Genomic DNA, 12665 nt, shown 5'->3' on the forward strand with positions numbered 1-12665 from the left:
AAAAGTATAAAAAAATGCACAAACAAATATCTAGAAGAACATGTGGATTCCATTAAAAGGGAGTACTAAAAAGTACAGAAGTCTCTGACAACAGCTCATAGCCTATAAATTGTATGTCAATTGGCTCGTAACAATCTATGCTTGTGTGGTAAAATGATCAATTTTAGGCCTTGAAGTGGAATACATTATCAAGATATTTAAGAAGATTGCTTTTTCAGCTTTGGTTTCAGCGCGATTTCTTCTATACTACTCTCACATGTTGTAGAATTGATGGGGTCATTGTCTTGAAGGAAATTTAGGATATCTATGATTGTCATCGAAGATGCCTTTATAATCTTACTTGGAAGGCTTTGTTGCTTCACAATGCCCCGAGATGATGATGTATAAGAGTTAGTCTTATAGAAATTGAATTGCTTTGGTAGGCTCAAACTCCTCCCTATTTCAATAGGGATGGCCTTTTGGTCATGGTTAGAGGCATTGTCCTTGTGTTGTGAAATGTTTTTGTAGTAAATATATACTCCTAGTTGAATGGCACCCAAGAAGAAACCTATCACATTTGGAACCTATAAAAAAGCCATAAACTTAGCACATTGGATTAACGAATCAAAATAAATTTGGTGTCATTGTGTTTTATTTTATTTTTATACCTCAACAAATATGTCCTTGACGAGGATAGCATAGAGAGACCAACAACCAGCATTGAGGAGTAGGAAGAGTGACAAAAAGAATGGCATGAACTCCACACTCTTTGTACGAACCACAGTACCCTATATAAATTCCAACATTTATATTCTTTAAGGTCATTTTGTGAACACAAACTTTGCTTCTTAGATAAATCATTTTTGTAAATGCAAATTCCATTGCTTGTGAAACTTTTAAATGGCTTTCGATGTATATAGTACATGACGAAGATGGTTCTAAGGTGGCGTTCCAACTACCCACAATTTAAACTATTGAGATCTTTATATCCAATATGCAACTTGCACTATTTGTGTATCATCTTTTATGAGGAGAAAGTGATTAGCTTGATCCCCCTAGAGGATGTCTATCACCCCTCTAAATTGAGCTAGGTAAATTTTGATGTCTTGGAAGCTTATGATTTTGGACACAACAAAGAAACATAAATGAAAGTTTGTTTCTTTAATCTACATTTTTTATGGCATATGACTTTGCAATGTATCGCTTTCATTCATACCATGTTGATGTATCAAATGTCAATCTTATAAATACTCTTATGAGCAAACGGGTAGTGTGCATAATATGAGACCAAAATTATGCCTAGAGATTTTTACAATGATTGCAACATCATTTAGCATGTTTTAGGATTGTTGAACACTTCATTGAGCTATCTATCAATTGTAGTTGACACCAGCTAGAAAAGAAAAGGAATGTGCTTCACCTTTACACGCAAGTGACTATGTGCCAACTTTGTGCACCCATACCATGGTTAATTGTTTAAATAGCCTAAACTCAACTAATAAAGAACCACACTTCAGGAAAAGTAGTTCACTCTACTCAAGAATAATATATAGACTTCTAAACATTCTCTACATGCTTCCATGACTGTGTTTATCTTGTGTTGGACCAATGTAGATGTCAGGTAGGGCTTGCCTTCTCTTGTTTTCTTGATTATTGATCAAAGATGTCGTTTAGCAAAGGCCAGAAAACACGGGCAATTTTGAGGATTTTGCTTCACCAAATAGGAGGAAATAACCTAGGGGTCAAGTAGTCAATCAAAGCTTCCACAATGAAGAGAATCTTGTCCACGTCATAGAGGAGTAGAGGAGCTATGGATAGCTCAAGTATAAGAATTCCCAACTTGTGGGTTAGTACCAAAAATCTCAATAAGCCACGCAACAAGCCAATTTATGATTCGTGGGCATATCTCGATATTGAAAAGAAATTGGTTTTGGGAACATGAAAGTATTCAAGGGTGTGGTATGTAAATGGGTGGGGGGAAGATGAGAAACATTGTGGGTTAAATGTGGAGTTGGAAGGATTCGAACCCGAGATGTCACAGAAATGAACATGAAACCCAAGGGGCTTTGGAGATTAAGTGGTGTATAAGGTAGCTTGCATCGAGGAATGCTCCAGGATTTGGAACTCTCCATAGAGAGCCACTAGTTTGCCAAGAGACATTACTTGAGCTTAATATATACATCATGTGGATGGTGTCTCCATGTTCATCTTCCCAATCATTGGCAAAGGTAGTCCTACTGAATAAGGTAGCTTGCATCGAGGAATGCTCCAGGATTTGGAACTCTCCATAGAGAGCCACTAGTTTGCCAAGAGACATTACTTGAGCTTAATATATACATCATGTGGATGGTGTCTCCATGTTCATCTTCCCAATCATTGGCAAAGGTAGTCCTACCGTGGCAAATTATAGACACTCACTATGTTCTTCAAACTAGGTAATGTAGTTTTAATGTATTCTGTTGTCCATTTTTTGCCGCTCGTGTGTACACCCTTCCTCGTATGGTTGAGAGCCCACCCATTCCTAGCACATACATAACTAGTGTCTCAATGACTAGCCCAAAATAAAATGTATAGATTTTCTTACCAAGACAACCATTGGAGAGGCATACATAGAGACAGAGATCGTGGAGCAAATGGTTCCGACCACATGCAACCTCTTGGAACCATTAGTTGCGAGCATAGTTATGGCTACGATGATGCCGAAGAAGACAACATCGAACAAGAAGGTTAGCACCGCAGTTCGGATCTGTATAATCATGAAAACCAATATAAAATACTTTATTAGTGACAAGTGATGAGTGTTAATTAATCATTATGTATGATTTACCCGTACTATTACAAAAAATCTATTACCTTACGACGTTTGGGTGCATACAAAAGGAAAACAATAAGGTAGAAAGCTTGGAAAATGGTGCCAATTATGTTGATGGTGAGGATCAATATGCCTCCAGGCTTTAACAAGCCGTAATATGACCATAATGATGTGCTTAACAATGTGCATACATACGGCAATCCTTTGAAGTTCTCAGTTGATTGTCGGCTCACAATCCTCCAAAACGTTGGCCTATAAGTGTGATATGAAGGTTTGTAAAGATGGCATTCAAATAAATAAAGACATCTTAACATGTGAATATTGTTATTAACTCACAAGGAAGAAGAGAAAAGTAGGATGGACAAGATGTTCCCTTGATCATATGCAAAAACAACATGAAAACTTCAAAATTTTAACTTAGGAGGATGAGAGCAAACATAAATTATGTGTGCATGTATAAATATGTGTATATACACATCTTGTGGAAAGGTTTGTGACGCACCCAAGATGCCAATTAGAGTGGGGATGATTGTAGGGGCCATAACTCGTTGTGTGTGTGTGTGTGTGATTTTCAAATATATGAAGAGTGAAAGAAGAGATTCACGTTGTTATTGTTTATATACATAAAGGTGGTCATGATATAATTCACTTGAACATCCTTTTGGGTGATCATGACTTTGCCACCTGCAAACCCCCCCCCCCCCCCCCTCTTGCTTTGCTTTTACATTCTATTACTACCTTTACACACTCTTATCCCTCTACACGGCATACATACACATCACTATCGTTTATTATTCCACTCTTTCATGCCTTCTCTAAGGTGCAAACACATCACCAATTACCCCCCTCCCCCCCCCCCCCTTTTGTCTAATTCTTATGCCTGATGTTGTTTGTCACTTCATTAATTTGACCAATGCTCTCCTTGCTACCCTTTGTTAGATATTCATATTGCATATTGACCTCTTATTAAGCATTTTAACGAATTGGAACGTATTCCAACACCGTTACAACAATATTAAAGGCGGGTTTACCTCTACCATCCACGTTTTAGGTATGAAAGTTGTTAAGCAACACTCGACTTCCCTAATGAATATTGTGGAATGGGCCAATTGTCATGTGCAAATTGCAATGATGATCGTTTATTGACCAATGGATGGTGTCCACATGCTTGATTTGAAAGCATACACTTATTTGTGTTTTAACAATGGTATACATTAGGATTCCACATCTTATGCCTATCAAGCAAGTATTATAAGACATGTGTCATCTTCTCAACACCTTCCCACAACTATTTTAACAAGACAAATGCATTATTCAACCATGCTTCCACCCACTTCTAAGTTCTTATTCACCAACTTAAAATATATTTCAGTAAGCATCCTATCTTCAATGCACCTTTGTCAAAGGTAAATTTTTTGGTTCTTAATTTCATGAAAAAGGAGCCAATGGACAAATATATGTTGGATGGTTGTCAATCATTGCCTAGAAAGTTAATGGACACTTGTCATTTCTTTTCTTTTCCATGGTCTATAGTGATTTGATGGTTTTGTATTGTTGTGGTCGATGGTTGAATACGAATATAAATTGATGTTTAGTAATTATGAACTTTTTGTGTTGCCTCTAATTTAACGCTTGATAGGAAAACAACATCAATGATGGAACTTTATGTAGTTGAAGTTGAGGTGTCACAAAATGGTTATAGTAAAGCTCAAGGAAATTATCTAATTTTGTTGCACAATAGAATAGGTATGCATTGATTGATCCACTTCGAGTATAAATGCTACACCATCACACCCACCAATGCATTGGGCATTGAGCTTGTGTGTGTCTAAGATTTATCAAGGATTGGTTGCCACCAAGAGTGATATAACGTGGGAACTCTGATATTGACGCAATTGCAACTACAAGATGCCCTAAAAGTATGCTAACTTGAAGAGTTGTTTTTTAATGAGGTTGATTTCACAAACATACTGATCATTTGTGAATTCGCAAGGGCTCTAACGTGGAAGCATAATTCAAAATAAAGGGCATTAACACAATTAGATGTGCTTGATCAAAACTTCACCAAAGTGCAGCACTCTAATCAAATGTTTGAGGAACTACAACACTGCAACTAATTATGTAGAAATCGAAAGCAAAATCCATCACGGGAATTTGCAAATCGAATTATACAATGCAAAGCAATAAACTCTCATCTCTAGTTATTCCAGTTGAATCGCTTCTCTAAAAAAAAATATACAAAGATACATCTTACTACAATTGAATGCATGAGGAGATGATTGATGAGTAAGGATCACACAAATGCAGCAAACAATAATGCATGATAACCAATTCATGTGTGCCATGAATACCACCACACATAGAAGGTGCACAAGACAAGGTGTGACCAAGAGACAAAACTATTACAAGAGGAGTTAATGTGAATGAAAACTCTACCCATGATCTTCCTATCAAGAGCCTATATATCATTTGTTAGAAGCTCCATGTTTAATATTATGGTCTCATAACTATTGAGATAGTTTTTTTGTGAGCTTTGATAGGTGCTAAATTTTGTAGCACCTAGTTTTTATTGGGAGTTCATTTGTGAGGGGATAGTGTAGCTCTTGACAAATAATCCCTTTGAAATCTATCATTTTCACATTTTTGTATACATGAGTGCAACTTGTCACCCTTTGCATTATGGTACCCATGATGCAAATTATCCCCTCAGCAATGTAGCTTTTCTTAACCAAAACTCGCGAAACAATCCCCCATATCAACCTAATCTGGTGCATTGTAGGTTGAATGGTTCTAGCTATGACATAGGTGTTATACTTGCATCTACATCTTATTTTACTTTGCCCTTGTGTAAAATAATACTAGCTTACTATTTTACTTAAAATATCCCATAGTAATGCATGTCCCTTTCTTTGCCTTACTATGTTGGCAGATTACAAGAGTAGGGCTAGTTCACAAGACATATTGAGAACACAATAAAATACGCACAGGATTACTAGTTCCTTTTTCGCACAACTATTCTGGTACTACGGGCCATCCATGCGTATTTGACTGGCCATCACTATACTCATTGATCTGAAATGCAAAATATTCAAATATCCGTGGTTCATTGATCTTTTTTCTCTTTATGAATAAATTGTGATCTTCGTATGAATATGCTCATTTTATATTTCTTGGATTAAAAATTGATAAATCAAATCAAATACATGCGTATATTCTCTGAACCTCTACGGCATCTAAGAGATGTAACTTCAAAATCAGGAAGGCTTAACTTCAAAATCAGGAAGGCTTACAAATCAAGCCAATCTCCTATCCAAATTTGTGGTTTACATTAGTGATACTTCCCAAATTACTATTATGGGTAAACATCTTAGTAAAGTTGTATGTTTGAAGGCATCCAAAATTACTTTAGTGGGATGTGCATACTTACATAATGATGTGAATACAATCCTAGTATTAATGTGCACACTAAGAGCATAATTTCAAGAGTTCAACAGAACCATATAGAGACTCTAAGAAATGGAGAACGTTGCAAATTTATAAGCAAATAAGGCAAAGATATATGCAATGTCTGTGTAGGTCATATATGGATAAGAAAAAAATCATTGAATTCTTTAAATACAACAAACTACACTATATTCTTTCATTCATATAATGGATGCATGAATCAGCTCCAAACCAATGATAGGGCCAGGCCAATTGATGAAGAACCTGACAACACAGAAACTCCTGAAAAGATGCAAAAAGGAGTCATCCATGCTTTAACGACCTTTCTCCTAGGTTGTTTGATATTGGTGAAGAACTGGGAAGCCTTCTTTTTTATGGCTTCCCTTGCTTTGAAGAATTAGCTCTACTGGAAATGTCACCGCGAGACCTTGCATCGGATGTCTTTTTTCTCCTATATGTTGGCTTTGGTCTCTTCAGACCTGATTGTGGTCCCTCATCCACCTTATCATTAGGTGCATTTATGCCATTTCCAATCATGTCATTTTCACCTTCCAATGACTGAGCATCAATGGACTTCTTTGATGATGTTGCATTTTCTTCACGAAGAGCTTTCTTTTTATGAAATATCTCCCTTTTTAATTTCTTAGCTTTGGCTTTAAGGGTGTCTGCATCTTTGACAATTTCACACACGGGCATTGTTCTATCGGAATATAGAAGATCAAAGTCAACTTCAAGATCTTGAACCAAAACCCGATCACCTATTTCGAGTACTGTCATATCTACCACTATTTTTGCAGGCACTTCGGTTGCTTTGCAATTATAAAGAATATACTTTTCAAGCTTCATCAGTGTACCACCTATAGTACATTGTGGACTATATTAAGAAGTATCAGGAAAAAGTAGAACAAGAGTTCTAGAACATACTAACAATTCCAAAGGTGATTATGCTGTGGGAGAATCACCCTAATCCACATAAACTGCATTAACAATCTAAGGTACATTTGGCTGCTAAGTATATAATTTATTTAAGAACTCCCACACATTCATGCACTCAGAGAAGATGCTTCTACATATGCACTAAGAGTCAAAGAACTCAATGAGAAGCTCTACAGTAATTAGAAATGGTTTGGATGAAGAATTGGCACACTTGTTAAATGATTGATTATACCAAAGGAGAAAAATTCAATTGAATATCAATCAATTCTTCTATGTGAAAAACAAAGACGAGACACAATTAAGCAAAGAAGAGGTAAAAACTCAAAAGGTTCAGAATTCTTCACAAAAAGAGGAGGTAGAGCTCATTAGCTATGGGACCGGTTGAGCTCGAACCGAACCGAACCGTTAAGCCATGGTTTAACAATTTACTGGTTCCAATATAATTAAAAGTTTAATTTGGTTCAATTATTATTAAACGGGTTGGTTTTAGATTGGTTTGGTTCTAAAACTCAGGTTTATAGGTTTAAGTGGTTCAGTTTATAGGTTCATTCGTTTTTGGTTAACTTTTTTTATTTCCTTAATGCTTTATTAATTTAATGGTTTAATTACTTTTTTTATTTATTTAAGTAATTTAATTTAAATGGTTATTTAATTTAATGGTTTAATTACTGTTTTTTTATTTATTTAAGTAATTTAATTTAAATGCTTATTTAATTTAATGGTTTAATTACTGTTTTTATATTTATTTAAGTAATTTAATTTAAATGCTTATTTAATTTAATGGTTTAATTACTGTTTTATTTATTTATTTAAGTAATTTAATTTAAATGCTTATTTAATTTAATGGTTTAATTAATGCTTTTTTATTTATTTAAGTAATTTAATTTAAATGCTTATTTAATTTAATGGTTTAATTAATGTTTTTTTATTTAATTAATTAATTTAATTTAAATGCTTATTTAATTTAATGGTCTAATTAACATCTTTTTGTTTATTGGTTTAATTATTTTTATTTTCATTTTATTTTATTTAATAATTTTTATTTTAATGTATTTTTGTTTCTTTAATTTTTTTAATTAATTTGACTTAGATGGTTTAAGTTTAAATTTTTTATTAAATGGTTCAGTTTGTTTTCAACTTTTCTCTAAATGATTTGATTTAAATGGTTTGGTTTACTTTTTCCTTAAATGGTTTGGTTTAAGTAGCGTGAGAGTTCATAAATGGTTTGGTTTGGTTTTTGTTTTCTATAAATGGTTCGGTTCAGTTTGGTTTAGTTTCAAGGCAAAGAAACTGAACCAAACCGGGCTCATAACTAGTCATTAGGGCAACCAATCTTTAAAAAATCAGATTGAGTGAGTACTTCTCAAAAGTTTTGGATGATTTTTCGAAGCAAAATGGTATGCTAGGACAATTAACTTGCAGGTACACACTCAACAAATTCATTTGGTCAAGAAAAAAATAGAGTTTTTATGGAACATGCAAGATGTATGCTTAAGGAAAAAGGTACGCTGCATGTGTTTACAGCAAAAAGGCTGAAATTTCAGCAACAAGCATAAATCTGTGTCATCTACAATGTCCTTATACCTCTTTTGAGAAATGAAATCCAAAAAGAAGTTGATCATGAGTAAGGGAAGACTTTTAGTGGATTAAAATGAATCTCCCACAGCCTAATCATCATTGGCTTAGTGTGGTATACATTATCTTGTGCTGGCCAGTTTATAAACCAAGTAATGTATATGTTTCAAGTTTCTCTCATATTTTGAGCATGTTTCATGGTTGATGAAGTACCCACCAAAACGTTTGACTATCAGCAGTATCTATTCACACCTATTTCAAGTTTTTCATGGCATTAACAATCCAAAAGTGATTACATACCTTTTCTCAAACCAGGACAATTTTCAATGCCAAGATACTCCACAGGCACACCAAGCTTTAAGGTTCGGTCAGGATTCGCTCTAATAAACTGGATGTTGAGTATGTTGGTTTTTCCAGGGCCATAATTCAACTGGAGAAACCAAGAGAAAACATGTTGCATTGACATATATACGAAGAGAAAACACATAGCTCCTAGTAAATGAAGCTTCATAACAGTGCATGAAATTCATATTGAATGAAGGGTGAAACACCATTTGTATGATATTTAGCAGAATAACCCTAAGTTTTCAAAAATTACCAGATTATGCCTCTGTACTAGTAAATTGTGTACTATGAAAAGAGATTTCAGGGAGATTGATTATAAGAAAGAAATTACCTTTTCTGAGAGACCTAGGAGACTGAACAAAAGATTATATAAGAAAATGTTGCGTCATCTAGGAGAACAATAAAGGATAAGGGGAAATGAAACCGGCAAAAGTACATTCACAATTATTTCAATAATGAAAAAAATACTCGGGACATTCCACGATCTTTTAAAAGTCTATAGATATTCACGTAAAAATATAGTGACCTGACACGAACCAAAATATCGACCTTGAATAAGATCTCCCGCATAGGCCAAACCAAGATATGGGGTGATAACTGAAGTAAGAAAAATCCTCAAACATTCACATCTTTTACATAGAAATGCCTGCTTTAAGTTTTTCATGATGCTCCAATGCATTGACATAATGGATATACTTGCGCATTCTTAAGGATCTCCAATATGTGCTATTCTAAGATATTGAAAGGTCTGCCATAGTGAGAAATCGCTCTCAAAAACCCACGTCCTATATATACATATGTACATGAGATCCAGCATAGTTACATGTCTCCATTTCAATTCCATGATCACCCATACTTCCAACAGAGATAGTCACACTCCATTTTCTCATCAAAGACAAAAATCATTGTTTTGCATTTCATAGTGACCATCATGAAAAATTGTGGTATACATTGATTGATGTTGTACTCACATTTCGAGGCAAGACTTGGAGGCTTTCTTTGATGACTTCCGAGTTGGGATCACAGTAAATATTCATGTCGAAGACACGAGAGATGAAGTCCCGTTTCCCAATGAGTTTAAGGATGGCAGCAATCGGCTTAGCATCCAAAGAAAGAAAAATATCTCTAGAACCATCTTCTTTCTTTTGCCTCGATCTTGAGCTCGACCTCTTATAGTCATCATTCACAAGCACCGCAGGGATACGTCCTTCGTCACGAACCTTAATGGGAGTAGAATATTGAGCTTTCGTCTGGCTCCGTAGGTACGCTCGAAGAAGCTTAGGGGGTGATTCTCGAACTTCATGTTCACTATCACAGTTATCGCATGTCCTTGCGACAGTGCTAAGGCCACTACAACAATGTCCGTGCTCTAATCCTTGATAAGTCTCCGTTACTGTTACTGCCGCTGCTGTTGCAGCCGTGGTTTCTGCTTCTGTGACGAATTGCCACACGGTCCTCGTGGTGGATATGGATCGATGGGGACCTGCGCCCAACACGAGTACAGAAAGCTTCCTCGCCAGCATCACGCTCTCTGTCTGGTTGTGTCTGTCGCACGTAGGGTTTTAGCTCTGCACAGAGTGGCCAGCTCTCATTATTTCTCCAACTGCCCTTCTTTCGGGTCTTGGTCTTGGTCTTGGCCCTGGTCCTGGTCCTGGTCCTGGTCTTGGTCTTGGTCTTGGTCTAACATACTTCTGCTTCAGTAGAGTTTATTTCTCCACAATACTGTTATTTCTTGTACTGCCTCTCTGTGTTTTCCTTTTGCCCCAAACCAAAGTTTTTGCTTATTCTCCATAAATGCCATGTTCCAAACCCCGCTTACCGTTGTATGTGCTAATTCCCCTACTACTTATGTTCAATCACGCTAGTATTTGGGATGATAATGAACATTTACATGCTTTTTTCTGTTAAAGTAAAGCAACATGTTAGGGTATTTTCAAACTTCTTTGTGCGGCTTCCATGTGCATGATATCGGAACACATCTACGAACCAATGGAGTTCTACCTCCTGATTGACATTGTTGAGACGAAATATCTAGACCGATGTTTACCCTATTCGTAGCGAATCAAGTGACATTGGTTGTTAATCACCTTGGAGCATGTAGCTTTGGAGCCTTGGACTAACTAGCACTTGCACTTGCACTCTCTCTCTCTCTCTCTCTCTCTCTCTCGGTAAAAGCACACAATTATTTTAATTGTATGTAAAATCCACTTAGTTACAACACTTCTTAGTCTCCTCTACCTATCACATGCCTATGTAGGGAGAGGGACGTTCTATAATGCTATTAAATAACCTAAATATGCATTTGAGGAAATGATCCCCACATGCGCTAACATCCAAAAATTCCACATGAGAATACCTTTAAGCTTCTTTATATAGGCTTTCACCCCATGTTTATTATCAAACATGAAAGCATTACGCATATTCCAATTGTGTTGTGGACCCTAATAACGTAAAAATTGGAACAATATCTCCATCTCATCACTTGAACCATTTTGAACATATTCAGAAAAAACCCATTGTTGAAGTCTCAAACAACGAGAAGTTAAAACTTGCCAAATGTCCGATAAGTACTTCCAAATGGTACACGCTATAGGACATTTAATGAACCTATGTGTACTATCCTCTCTCTCTCTCTCAATATAATATTAGCACTTACACACACATATACATATGAATGTCACAAGATAATATCAAGACCACTTCTCTTATGAAGATGTATATGACACACATACAAGCGGTAGATTGGTTAGGGTTTGGATAATTAGCTTTTGAGCTTGATCGTTCTTCAACTCAAGTGAAAGGTAAAGATGAAAGATGTAGAGTTATAGAACAAATTATGCGAAAAGAAAAAATGCCAAGAAGGAAGGAGAAACCCCAAAGCCACAAAAAGGAGATTTTTATAGCTTTTTACAATAAGATTGGGCTCCTTTTACATTAGGATGCCCATTGGTACAAGTTTTATAGTGAGATTTATTCTATCCCCCCTTTTCTAGTGTGTCCTTTTGAGCTTTGTATATATTCTTCGTGTTGATGTCTTCATGTTTCTTGTCCTAGATTGCAAGTACTTAATAGTTATTCTCATCGTGTTATGACTCAAATTTATGTGTTACTTCATCGTGCATATTGAGTTGGATCACATGGCACTTGAACTAATAATAAAGATTTGTGTGCATTTTGTGCAAATAAAGAAACACATTCAGGTATTCCAAAGTTCTCACCTTCTTATTTCAACCTCACATAATCTACTTCTCATCTAAATTTGTATTAAGGCCATATATACCAAGCACCCATGAGACAATGAAGCATACATTAAGTTGTGTTTACTGGAAATCCCCAAAACTATTTAGCATAAAGAATTCTCAAATGCTTCCTAGACCTTCTTCCTTCTTTTGTTTTTAATGAAGTACATTATAATCATGTATTCTAAAAAAGAAGTTTGTTCTCAAAAAGTTCTAATGTGTTATTTTGTTATGTCTTATATATGTATGCAAACCAAACAATTTCACTAGCAAAAGTAAACCAATATTATGCCTTAAATCATGACTCTCTTCTTCTTCTTTTTTAATTTCCCAAA

At 35.5% G+C, this 12665-nt stretch overlaps 2 protein-coding genes across 2 annotated transcripts; both read right to left on the minus strand.

Annotated features, from left to right (window-relative positions):
- Positions 1-31: 31 nt before the first annotated feature.
- LOC147870192 (bidirectional sugar transporter SWEET16-like) lies at positions 32-3411 on the minus strand. The gene is made up of 6 exons (XM_087337774.1): positions 3294-3411; positions 3128-3164; positions 2833-3043; positions 2564-2725; positions 648-767; positions 32-563 (listed from the first exon to the last, which is right to left on the minus strand). Exons 1-6 carry the CDS (start codon positions 3331-3333, stop codon positions 198-200), a joined length of 936 nt encoding a protein of 311 aa, XP_087193900.1. The 5' UTR covers positions 3334-3411; the 3' UTR covers positions 32-197.
- A 2897-nt stretch (positions 3412-6308) lies between these two features.
- Positions 6309-10692, minus strand: LOC147870193 (uncharacterized). The gene is made up of 3 exons (XM_087337764.1): positions 10063-10692; positions 9047-9176; positions 6309-7092 (listed from the first exon to the last, which is right to left on the minus strand). Exons 1-3 carry the CDS (start codon positions 10612-10614, stop codon positions 6608-6610), a joined length of 1167 nt encoding a protein of 388 aa, XP_087193890.1. The 5' UTR covers positions 10615-10692; the 3' UTR covers positions 6309-6607.
- Between the last annotated feature and the right edge of the window lie 1973 nt (positions 10693-12665).

The sequence above is a fragment of the Azolla caroliniana genome, unplaced genomic scaffold (genome assembly GCF_043228905.1).
Source record: "Azolla caroliniana isolate FFs.n. ecotype wild unplaced genomic scaffold, voAzoCaro1.0.p SCAF_1, whole genome shotgun sequence".
Taxonomy (NCBI): domain Eukaryota; kingdom Viridiplantae; phylum Streptophyta; class Polypodiopsida; order Salviniales; family Salviniaceae; genus Azolla; species Azolla caroliniana.